Source organism: Neovison vison, chromosome 11 (genome assembly GCF_020171115.1).
Source record: "Neovison vison isolate M4711 chromosome 11, ASM_NN_V1, whole genome shotgun sequence".
Lineage (NCBI taxonomy): Eukaryota > Metazoa > Chordata > Mammalia > Carnivora > Mustelidae > Neogale > Neogale vison.
In genome coordinates this window covers 148,946,432-148,958,746 of record NC_058101.1, presented here as the reverse complement: position 1 = coordinate 148,958,746, position 12,315 = coordinate 148,946,432, and the positions used below count along the sequence as shown (strand labels likewise).

The 12,315-nt window shown below is 33.0% G+C and overlaps 1 protein-coding gene across 2 annotated transcripts in view; it reads left to right on the top strand.

Moving 5' to 3' along the window:
* Positions 1-10,994, top strand: part of SMARCA5 (SWI/SNF related, matrix associated, actin dependent regulator of chromatin, subfamily a, member 5) — a 40,655-nt gene extending 29,661 nt beyond the window's left edge. For both annotated transcript variants that reach the window (XM_044224952.1, XM_044224953.1), the window contains 10 exons: positions 2,610-2,758; positions 2,948-3,067; positions 3,767-3,877; positions 4,371-4,484; positions 4,671-4,793; positions 5,184-5,316; positions 6,126-6,244; positions 6,747-6,959; positions 8,890-8,997; positions 9,737-10,994. In XM_044224952.1, coding sequence (XP_044080887.1) covers positions 2,610-2,758; positions 2,948-3,067; positions 3,767-3,877; positions 4,371-4,484; positions 4,671-4,793; positions 5,184-5,316; positions 6,126-6,244; positions 6,747-6,959; positions 8,890-8,997; positions 9,737-9,802 — 1,256 coding nt within the window. In that variant the 3' untranslated portion in view covers positions 9,803-10,994. The remainder of the gene's footprint in view (positions 1-2,609; positions 2,759-2,947; positions 3,068-3,766; positions 3,878-4,370; positions 4,485-4,670; positions 4,794-5,183; positions 5,317-6,125; positions 6,245-6,746; positions 6,960-8,889; positions 8,998-9,736) is intronic.
* The last annotated feature ends 1,321 nt before the right edge of the window (positions 10,995-12,315 follow it).

Genomic DNA, 12,315 nt, shown 5'->3' with positions numbered 1-12,315 from the left:
AATTTACCAGGTTGGATAAACAAATGTTTTTTTCTTAGATTTATTAGGTTCTTGTTATTGAGGATCTATGGAATCAAGCTGGCAGCCTGAACAATATTTATATTCCAGAAAATAGTAAGCTTTAGTTTTAATAAGAGGATAGGTATGGGCTCATGAAGGTTGAAGTTTGCATATTTGCTTTGCCAATTAGCAGTTCTTTTATACTATCTAAGCCTGTTCCCTCATCTGTTAAATGGGGATAAAGAGAATTAAAGTTTATTTTTAAGGATTAAAGGGGAAAATACATATAAAATACCCAGCATTCATTGTGGTAGATACTAAATAGAACTGTGGTGAGTATAATTTACCTGTTAAAAAGAACTCTGTTAATTAATTATGCTGGGGTAAAATGAAGAAGTAAAAATGAAACTCAGAGAATCTGATGTTGGTTTTTTTCCTAGTCTGCAACTGTTTACTGAACAGCTACCAGATGCCAGGTATTGTTCTTGTGCTGAGAATACAGTGTTGAAAGAAAGCAACAAATATTCTTACTCTCATGAAGTTATAATTTAGCAAGGGAGAATCAAAATAAACATTTATGTAAATAGGACTAGAGGGTGAGGGTAGGAATCCTCAGTAACCTCAGGCTCATAGTGGTTTCTTTCATTCTCAGATTTGCATTATGAGCATGTACTTTTTATCTGTTATATAGAGATAGAGAGATAACACTGTTAATATTGTTCACGGATGATTCCATATTGTATGACTTCATTTTGTTAACCGGCTTTTAATTTCCAAGTAAAGGAGTGTTAAATTTCTTTCATATTCTATTAATGCCAACTGTAGTGTTAGCCACATCTCTGAATATTGAAAACAGTAAATGAAGGCTTATTAGTTTTTGTTATTATTATCAAGTGCTTACTTCACACCAAGCAATGTGCTACATACTTTGCATCCATTATTTCCTTTAGCCAGCCTAAGGTTGGCGTGGGAAGTAGAGGCAGGTCACTTGTTTACCATTCATATAGGTAGGAAGTGACTCATCTAACACCAAGAGCTATATTAACTATTAGAGTGAAGTATTTACTTATGAAAGTCTCTGGAGCCTGCCAAAACAGTAAGGTTTCTCATGGTAATGTAATGGCTACTTCTTTTCCCCCTCACATTCTTCATCCATGTTTTTAGAAAAACATCTGCCTTGTAGTATTTTTAATTATTCTCATCTGTGAAACGCTTTTTAAAAAAAGAAGGAAAATTAATTTATAACCAACTTAGAAAAGCTGTTTGAGTTTTTTTACTTAGTTTTTTGGTTTTGGAGGGGTAATTTTAGAGCAAAGTTTTGTGATAGTAGCTTTGTATTAGCTACATAGCAAGGTGTATACCTTTTGTATTAGTGTCTTTGGAGTGTAAGGGATGTAATTAAAAATAATGAGAAATCGTAGAACTGCTTTATGTCTGAATAGCTTCCCTTCTGTCCAATGGGGAAGTGGTTTCAGTAAGACTGAGAACATTTTGATAGCAGTGAGATGGCTTTCAAACCAAAGAAATGTGTTCTAAAGATAAATCCTAACTTTGAAAGTCACAGGTGTTAGTGGATTCTGTTAGGGATCCAAAGCCATGATACAAAAGCATTGAAGATCCAAGAGAACAACTTGGGTCCGTATCCACTCATTTGTTACAAGCTGGTTGGAATAGAAAAATTGAAGCTTTATGTAAGTGTATGTGAATGGCCCTTTAGGGTAGAAATAATTCTTTATGGTATGGTATTTTGGTCTGTTTTGATTCCTGTATTTTTGAAAACACAAATTATAGGGTTGGCCAAATTCCTACCAATTGAAGATCATGATCTTAGTTTTCTTAGGTTGAATGTCTTCTTTGATCAAAATTAGCTTTGGAAATTTTCAGAAATTGATGTATATTTTAGTCTTTAGCTAAAGCTTGGTAATATGAAGGGTTTTTTGTACTTCCTTTTTTTTTGTACTTTCTAAGAAAAAGCTTGATGGAGTATTAGTATTAATGTCTTTCTGCTTATTAGAAATTTCTTGTCTTTATGATCTCATCATAATCTTTTTAGCAAGATTAAAAAATCTCATCATAATTTTTAAAAAATCTTGCTAATAATTTTTATTTTCAAATATCCCAAATCTATTATTCAGCCTATATAAGAATACATTTTTTTAAGATGGTATACATTAGGCTTCATTATGTAATAGATTAACTTTAGAATACTTCGAAGATTACAGCTAACATTCTGGCATTGTTTTATGTGTAAATGAAGATTCTCAGAAGTAAATAAAAAAATAATTGAAGTTTGAGGCAAAATACATATCACACCTAACATTTAAAATTCCAAGTTTTGGGGCGCCTGTGTGGCTCAGTGGGTTAAGCCGCTGCCTTCGACTCAGGTCATGGTCTCAGGTTCCTGGGATTGAGCCCCGCATCAGGCTCTCTGCTCAGCGGGGAGCCTGCTTCCCCCCCCCCTCTCTGCCTGCCTCTCTGCCTACTTGTGATCTCTCTCTCTCTGTCAAATAAATAAATAAAATCTTTAAAAAAAAAAAAAAATTCCAAGTTTTCAGTAAAACAAACTTTGTTCAATTAATAGTATGCAACACATTTTTTTTTTTTTCCAGGAAGGCTTGTGGATCAGAATCTGAACAAAATTGGGAAAGATGAAATGCTTCAAATGATTAGACATGGGGCAACACATGTATTTGCTTCAAAAGAAAGTGAGATTACTGATGAGGATATTGATGGTATTTTGGAAAGAGGTGCAAAGAAGGTAAGGAATAGGTTAAATGATAATGTTTTCAATATATAAAATGTTTTAAATCAGAACTGAGGAAACACTTGTTACGTGAACCAGAAAAAGAAGCTTTTGTGTACTGTAAAGCCTAACTTATTTTTATCTATAGTGCTGAAAAATTTTTTTTTTATTCTCAATCTGATAAGCTGTTTTTTTCCCCTGCAGACTGCAGAGATGAATGAAAAGCTCTCCAAGATGGGTGAAAGCTCACTTAGAAACTTTACAATGGATACAGAGTCAAGTGTTTATAACTTTGAAGGAGAGGATTATAGAGAAAAACAAAAGGTAATTTTTGAAAGACATTTTTGTTACTTGAAGACTTCATTTTACTTGAAACTTGGAATTTTAAGTGTTAGGTGTAATGCTTTGTAAATTTGTTTCAAAGCAGTCATTTCTGTATATTCACATCTAAATTATTTTCATTTTTATGTTTTTATACATTTTTACATTTTTATATGTAATATGAAATTGTTACACCTTTACTAGATTTTTGAAGGGAAAAAAGTCCTAATTTCTTAAGTAATACTTGTTAGTTTGTAGAGAAATTAGAAAATACCTACAAGTTGGAAGAAAAAAAATAGTTCTACTCTGTGTTTTTTCTGTTAACATTTAGGCTTGTGTATCTTCTGAATTTTTTCTAGGCTAAATACATATCTATGTTTTTCTTCTAGTTTGAGTTATAGCATACATTTTGTAGGTTCCCTCCCTACCCTCTCACTGATTAGAATGTTCTCCATTTGGGCAAGAAATTACTTACTGTATATCCATACTCTTCACCAGACCCTGTTCTTTGTATTAGTTAATTACATAGTTTTGAGCAAAGTAGCATAGTCCTCTTCTCCTAAAGCTTATTGTTCAGGATTTTACGACTGTCTTACTATTTATAAACAATAGTTGTAATGGTGTACACAGTATGTGTTGTGTTCAACTGAGATTTGCAACTGTAAGTAAAGTTGGTGATACGAATTGTTTCCCATATGCTAGATTGCATTCACAGAGTGGATTGAACCACCTAAACGAGAAAGAAAAGCCAACTATGCTGTCGATGCCTATTTTAGGGAAGCTCTTCGTGTCAGTGAACCTAAAGCACCCAAGGTGAGTTGATAGAGCAGTAAAATATCCAAAAATATTGGAAGTGTAATCTTTACAATTTTTTCTAAAGTATTTTATGTTTTTAACGTATTTGTCAGTGGTGGGGAGAGCAAGTGCGCAAGTAGCGGGGAGAAGCAGGCTCCCTCCTGAGCAAGAAGCCTGATACGGGACTCAATGCCAGGACCCTGGGATCATGACCTGTGTTGAAGGCAGACACTTAACCAACTGAGCCACCCAGGCGTCCCCTTTTTTCTTATATTCTTACAGTTAAATCAGATTGAGAATTAGAATCTTTTGTGGCTTTTTATAGTATATTTCCTTAACTCTTTTAAAAATTAGTTGTGAATGTATGCATTTAAAGTTTTTAAAAGTTCATTATTAATGATAGATTCAGTTGCTTAGAGAATTGGCCATCATAACTTAAGGAAAAAGGAAGATTACAATTCATTTAAAGCAAAATAATTTTTTTAATGGATGATAACTCTTTTTTCTCTAGGCTCCTCGGCCTCCAAAACAGCCTAACGTTCAGGATTTCCAGTTTTTTCCTCCGCGTTTATTTGAGTTACTGGAAAAAGAGATTTTGTATTACAGAAAAACTATTGGGTACAAGGTAATGGAAATAACACTATTCATAAACTAATCCGGTTTGTTTTTAATTTAATAAATGGAGGACATGTCAGTATTTTTTTTCATGGTTGGGTTAAAACATACAAAATACTTGGTTGGTTAAGAATTTAGTTTATCACATACTTTCTAAAATCTACTGATGGATGACCTAAAAAAGTTTTTTTTTTAGGTGCCTCGAAATCCTGACCTACCAAATGCAGCACAGGCACAAAAAGAAGAACAGCTTAAAATTGATGAAGCTGAACCCCTTAATGATGAAGAGTTAGAGGAAAAGGAGAAGCTTCTAACACAGGTGTGTGTGTGTATATATATATATATATATAGTCTTTATTCAACATAAAATTTAGTAATCATCACTTTTCATCACTTTGTATGGTACCATGCTTAGGTCATGTTGGGGGGTATACAGAGAAGTACAAGTATACAGCAAAAATGTTACTTTTTCATGTAGCATTCCTTACTTTCTTTCACTGAGATTTAATTCCTTGGTTATGTAAGCAGTATGTGATGTATTGCTGAAAATGCATGTCTAAGTGTATGAAAAGTTAACCACTTTAAAAGAACTTAAAACCTAGGAGTAATTGAAAATATTTTAGTACTTTAGAAATGTTGGTACTTGTAGTAGTATCTTGTCCATGTTCAGTGTGCTCTTGTTAAACGTTTTGTTTCCATTGCCTTGAAGGGCTTTACCAATTGGAATAAGAGAGATTTTAACCAGTTTATCAAAGCTAATGAGAAGTGGGGTCGTGATGATATTGAAAATATTGCAAGAGAAGTAGAAGGAAAAACTCCGGAAGAAGTTATTGAGTACTCAGGTAATTTAAATATTTTAATATAAGAATGTTCTCAGATTTCTGGATAGCTATTGAGGAGTTCAGATTTTGTAATTCTGAATTATGTTTTGATAAGCTAAATTTTGCCACCACTTTTAGGGCCTTATTTTTTTGTGTTTTTAAAAAACTGAGTTGGAAAATGTCCTCTTTTTAAAAATGGCATAGTTACTTTTTTACCCTCGCTAACTGGGTATTGCTGAGAAAATAAGAATAGATTACTGAGTAATGTGCTTTCATTTTATGCTTCTCAAGCACTATGTGCCTGTGTTTCCTTAAATCACTTGGATTCTGAGGGCTCCTGGGTGGCTCAGTGGGTTAAACCTCTGCCTTCAGCTCAGGTCTTGGTCTCCGTTCAGGTCTTGGTCTCGAGGTCCTGGAATCAAGCCCCGCATCAGGCAGTCTGCTCAGCGGGGAGCCTGCTTCACCCCCACCCCTACCCTGCTTGCCTGCCTCTCTGCCTGCTTGTGATCTCTGTCAAATAAATAACATTAAAAAAAAAAAATCACTTGGATTCTCAAGCGGGGAGGTACAGTTGTGGTGCTGTGTGTATGCTTAGAATTCAAGAACAGAAATTTTAAGAGTTGGGAGATACTTGTATCGCCTATTTCATCTCATTTTTTTTTTTAAACAGTTAAGAAACAAATTAAAATAATTGACTTATTTATAGTACTTGATATGAGAAAAATGGAAACACATTTCTTAATCCTTAGCAAATTATTCATGATAAATTACTTCTATTTTCCCTCTTCCTGCACCTGTCCCATCTTTCCCAACTTTTACTGTTTTACCAGCTGTATTCTGGGAAAGATGCAATGAACTCCAGGACATAGAGAAGATTATGGCTCAGATCGAAAGGGGAGAGGCAAGAATTCAAAGAAGAATTAGTATCAAAAAAGCACTTGATACGAAGGTACTTTTTGTATTAATAAATATGGTACTTAGTGATATAACTCTTACCTGAGAATAATGCGAGGTAAAGTAACTTTTTAAAAGGAAATGAGCGTTGTGTATTGTGTAAGACTGATGAATCAGAGCTGTACCCCCGAGATAAATAATATGTTATATGTTAATAATGAAATTAAATGGTGGTTTAAAATGAAGATTTTCTTCAAAGAACAATATTCACATGCTATAGATATTCTTAAAGGAGTTTATCTTAGTACTTTAGTTGATATATCTGGGTTAATTTCCCTGTGATTAGCTTTTTCCTACAAAGTCTGATCCTGTATTTCTCTTTAGAATAATGAAGACTCTGAAGTTGTTTTATAGCAGAGGTTGTATAATGCAGTTGAGGTGCTTTGGGTAGAAAATTCTGATTTGGAATGGAACATTTTTAGCTAATCTTACTAAAGCTGAGTTTGAAATACAGATTATGTAGGATTTATATTTTATATAAAATTTGACTTTGGTAGATTGGACGGTACAAAGCACCTTTTCATCAGCTGAGAATATCATATGGTACTAACAAAGGAAAAAACTACACTGAAGAAGAGGATCGCTTCCTAATCTGTATGCTTCACAAACTTGGATTTGACAAAGAAAACGTTTATGACGAATTACGACAGTGTATTCGCAACTCTCCTCAGTTCAGATTTGACTGGTTTCTTAAGTCCAGAACTGCCATGGTGAGTCCCTGGGCCTTTCTCTGTAATGTAGCAAACAGTTCAGAATAAGTATTGATTAATAGTCTTTAAGGTAAGGTAACTAAGAGAAAATTGTGGTTTCACCCCATCTTTGGAGTACATTTTTGTTACAATACTGTAAGTACCATGGGTTAAATCAGTTCCTTAGAAAATAGTTCTCATCTACAGTTAACAATCTAATATCATGGATAACTTAAAAAATTTCTTGGTTCCATCCTCTTAATATCACATATCTTTTAACATCACTACATAGGATAGGGAGTTTTTTATATTTTAGTCAGGTTCTAAATAGAAGGAAATACCACCATCAATTTCACCTTCTGAATTTGAAGATCCTAATTTAAAACTTGTATTTTTCAGATAATTTTGGTTTTATAAGTGAACACATTTCTGTGAGGAAGGAACTCTCATTCAGGCATCTGCCTGTCTGGATTATTTTAATATAGCTTAAGGTAGTAAAACACTTTTATTTTCAATACTAGGGTATTTCTCATAAGCAAGTTCCATTCCTAATGACCTAAAGTTATAATTCAGGGAAGTTTAGCTTCAGTAAATTCCCCTTTTTATTATGCATTTAGCCATTTTGAAGCTTGAAACTTTCATCTTGTGTTCTTTAGGATGATAATGCCCAAAATGCTCTGTAGTCTTAAGTTTGGGATATACTGTGTAAGCAAAGTTTAATCATTTTAGTGAGATTTCTCTCAGTGTATTTAAAGTATATTACCAGTCTTTAAGACAGGAGACAGTGCACAGTCTTTTCATGTTTTACCACAGGAGGATTATTTTTCACTAAACATCAACTGGCTACTATTTGTGTATCCTTGTTTGGGAAATGTTGCACTATAAAATGCGTAAATAAAATTTGGGGAAAGACTGATTCAGTTGCTTACAGCTCTGTCTTCTGTCTTTAAGTGGGAACAATTTATGTAGTTAATAATGATTTTTTAAGTGAGTGAAACAAAATACGTATCATGTTGATTTATCAGTATAATACCATGGTTTTAAACTTATTTCCAAGCATGTTTTATGTTAGAGCACACATAAGAAATGATTCTATGTGTATGGACCCTTCTGATAAATACTCTTGCCTTAGAGCCAAGAGTATTCAGACCTTAGCTCATCTGTACCACATTCTGGCATGTGTGCCACAGTTCACCTGTTAAATACAGAACTTTAATGTAGTTTATTACCTTCTGTCTCTAGATTATATTGCAAAGATTTCTAAAAATTGTATATTCTATAAGCTAGTATTTTTAAATGATTTTGTTGCAGTTTATGTAGTATCACTTTTTACAGGAAAACCATTTTGCTTACTAAGTAGTCAGCAGTAATGAAAATAGACTTCCATTTTCTTCAGGGTTATATAGTACTGTTACACTACACTTTATACAACCTCCACAAAGGATTTTAGATTGCTAGAGAGAGATGTAGATATCATAGACTTCTATGGCTAATTTTCCAAAATTGGGAAAGCTGGCATTTGATACACTGATTGCCATAATTCTAGTAACTGTACCTTTAAGGGAAAGGAGATGTACACTTAAGTTCTGGTTGATTTTGACCCTGAAATAGGTGCACTTAAAGTTTTAGATATGTAGTCTAGTTCTCAGGCATAGATATTAAGTAGCAATATAGCATATATTATTTTTACTGCTTGAATTTCTAAGGGAAGGAAGGATTTAAGAGAAATAACAGTATGACTTTAAATATTGAAGTAAAAACATTGATATCTTTATCTTCATAGCATGGATTATATATGAAAATCAGTTCTTTTGGCTGTTTTAGATTTTATCTGGGGGAATGTTTAATTATGTAGTATGCTGTTAAAATGTTACAGTTTTAAAAACTAGGTATCATGAAAACTTGTCGATGGAAAATACGTTTACCATATAAATTTATGTTTACAATTCAGGAGCTCCAGAGGAGGTGTAACACCTTAATTACCTTGATTGAAAGAGAAAACATGGAACTAGAAGAAAAGGAGAAGGCAGAGAAAAAGAAGAGAGGACCAAAACCTTCAGTAAGTATTCATGAAAGTGTAAATGTTTTCTTGGAAGACTTTTCTTTGTAAGAATTTGAACATTACTTGGCTATCATTGACATGTTAGTCTTTTTTGTAAATATAGCCTTAGAGTTGCTTTTAAAAAGTATAAATTATATTTGACAGCATTATGTGGGGATTATCACATAATGGGATGGTATTCCATAATTTGGGGATTCATGAAAATCTGGGAAGGTATGTCTTGTGAATGCCAGGACCCTACACTTTACCTTGGGAGTGCAAGTATAATTTTAGAATATGTAAAGAAATATTAGGAAAGCGGTAGCTTTACAACCTTTACTAACTTCTAAAATTTAGTTTATTGTCCCAGTGGTATCTTAGGAATGTGAGAACAGTTATCTTAAGAGGAAGAAGAAGTCATCTTTTTATTTAGTAATAATTTAGAAAGTCATGAATAAATGAATACCTGAGTAATGTTTTTTATGTAAAACGTCAGAATAATTAATACTGGGTTTTTTTTGGTATCAGGGTATGTTATACTTGTTTGGTGTGTTGCTTTACTATTGCAGATTATTTCATTGGTATTAAAATTTTTTGTGTTTGTAAAAGGAGTAGATAAGAACTTGGAGAATTAAGATTATTCTGGGTAGGAAGGTCTAATATTTGTCACTGTGTAGCAGTTACTAGTAAAGAGCTGATGTATTTTACCTTTAATATTAGTCTTGTGATGAAAAGGAATCCTTCTGTTCATTTGTAGACACAGAAACGTAAAATGGATGGAGCACCTGATGGTCGAGGAAGAAAAAAGAAGCTGAAACTATGAATATATATATGTTTCATAATCACTAACTTTAAACCAGTAGTTCTTTAATTTACGGGTCTTCATAAGATGTACTGTACAATGCTCAATTGTTATGTCATTCAAAGACATCAGGTTCATCTGTTTACTGAGCTTAGAAACATAGTACGTAGTTCCACTTTTTTAAATGCAGCAGCTGTGTTGAAATTTTTTTTTATCATTAACACTTGAAGTAATAAAACAGGCTTCATTTATTAATAAATGTTTCATTTGATTTATTTTTCTATTATAGTTCCATTTGTGAAGATTGTGACTTTATCAGCTATAATTTCTACACTCAAAGCTTAAAAAACAAGCAAACAGCTAAAAAAAAATTGCAAATAACATTTGTCCCTTTGGTCTTCACTTAGTTGTGTAATTGTTTTAATTCACTTTGCCTTTGCAGAAATTTGGGTATCTGTAGTGCTATATAGAGTCTCATCTGGGAAGATTATGTAAATTGCATTCTCCTTGATTATTATATGGGTAGAATGGAACAAAAGGCAAGACAAATTATCATTAAATTCTATGCATATTTCTGTTAATGCTTTGTTTCTATAGTTGGTTCTGAGGTGTGAATATGCCCTTTTCTGTTGGAAGACTGGCCTTTTAGTTACATAGCCAAAGACATGTAGTATTTTCTGGTTCCGTAAAGTGTTACTGTACTATTTTGTAAAAGGAATATTATTTTTAATTGTTTGGTAAATGTTTTGACAAATTACCTTCTTGAAGCAGCCACAGCTTAGAAAGATAATGTCAAAACTAAGATGGTTTTTGTTTTTTAAAAAGACTCAGCCAAAATAAGGTATGGATTTGTCATACTGTTAAACTGAAATTGGTAACAGAATGTGTGTCCCCTTCCAGTTCACCTTTTTTGAGTTTTTAGAGTAATTGAAATTTTTATATTTTAAAATAATTTCTAAGTGTGAACGGCAAGATTGAGTATAATAACCAGTTTTTATTTTCTATGAACAGACTTGATAAACTGGAGACCTTGAAGCAGGATTACCCAAATTGTAGTGTCAGGATTTTAGCTGTACCAGAGGCCTTTATGTGCTACACATAATTTGTATAAAGTTTTATATGTGCAAATTGGGTACATAAACAGTTCTCCATTTTTCTAAGGGAATGCAATAAATGTAGCATCGTGAATAAATATAACTTTTATAATCCTTAAGTGGTCTTTTCTTTCCATTTATTTGATTTCCCCCCCTTAGGACATTCTCTCTTTCCCTTAGATTTCTTCTAAAATTTCTGTCATTTGTCATCTGCCCACATATAATTGAGATTTTTATTTATAATGGTGATTTCTAAAGTATTACTTATACTGCTTACTTTTCCAAAATGTGGAGTTGTTGCTGTGTCAAGCATAGCCCAGTGTTTATGATAAGTTGATATGATAATCTGAGTTTCTGTTCTACTCCCCCCAAATTGACCTCATTTTAACCTGGGATTCTGGAAGCAGTTATGGGTGGTTACTTTTTCATGAAAAGTGCTATCATTCTTAAGAGTTAGTGGCCTAATTGTGGAAGAACTACTTGGAAAAACACAAGGCCGAAGAAAACCATGGAAGTCACCAAAGAAATGCTTTCAAGAGGAAAGGAAACAGCCTAATACCATCTGGTTGGGGTGGGGGTGGGAGATTCGGAGTAGGAATAGGAAAACAGAGAGAGTGGACATGTGTTAAAGGAATCAAGTATAGTCCGTAGCCCCTGAGGGCTCGGAGTAAAACAGAAACATGTAATGGGAAACAGTTGAGAAAAGCGTGAAAGAAAAATATCCAAATTCAGCATTGTAATTAGTCAATGTATGAAACATGCCTTTTTCACAGGTCAGTTAGTTGTTACTGCATATTTAAGAATAAAGCCATAATTCTGATTATATTGCTAATTAAGAGAAGGAAAAATAGCTAAAAGTAACTTTTAGGAAAATGGTAGAGAAGATAGACTCAAAATTGGAAACTAATTTCCAGTTGATAACCCTAAATTTTCAATTGAAGAGGTAGATATCCAAAAATAGGTACAATGGCGCCTAAAGCCAACCTAGAAGAGACTAGGTAGTTTATGTAGGTGACCAAGGTTACAGTAATCTGTTACTCAGAATATTTCATTTAATAATTAAGGTTTTATATTATTTGTTGGAAAGGTTCTATTCTGTTGGGAAGATACCAGGTAAAATTAATAAAATATAATCATTACTTTCAACTTCAATATTTTAAATCCTAATTAGAATCTTGGATTCCAGTGGCAAGCCTTTTAAAAATTTAGGACATCTCAAATTTATATAGAGACTTAAAATGTGGTTAATTTTATAGCTATGCTTGCATATGCTCATTACAGTGTTAGTTTTATTTACTTAGAAAATCTGAACCAAACAGCCCTAATTTGGGATAGTTGCATTTATGGACCTCTAAATGTCTGTACAGGATGCTCTGTGTTAAGTATGAGTGATAAATGACAAGTAGCAATATATTGACCAGTTTTTGGTATGTAACACTT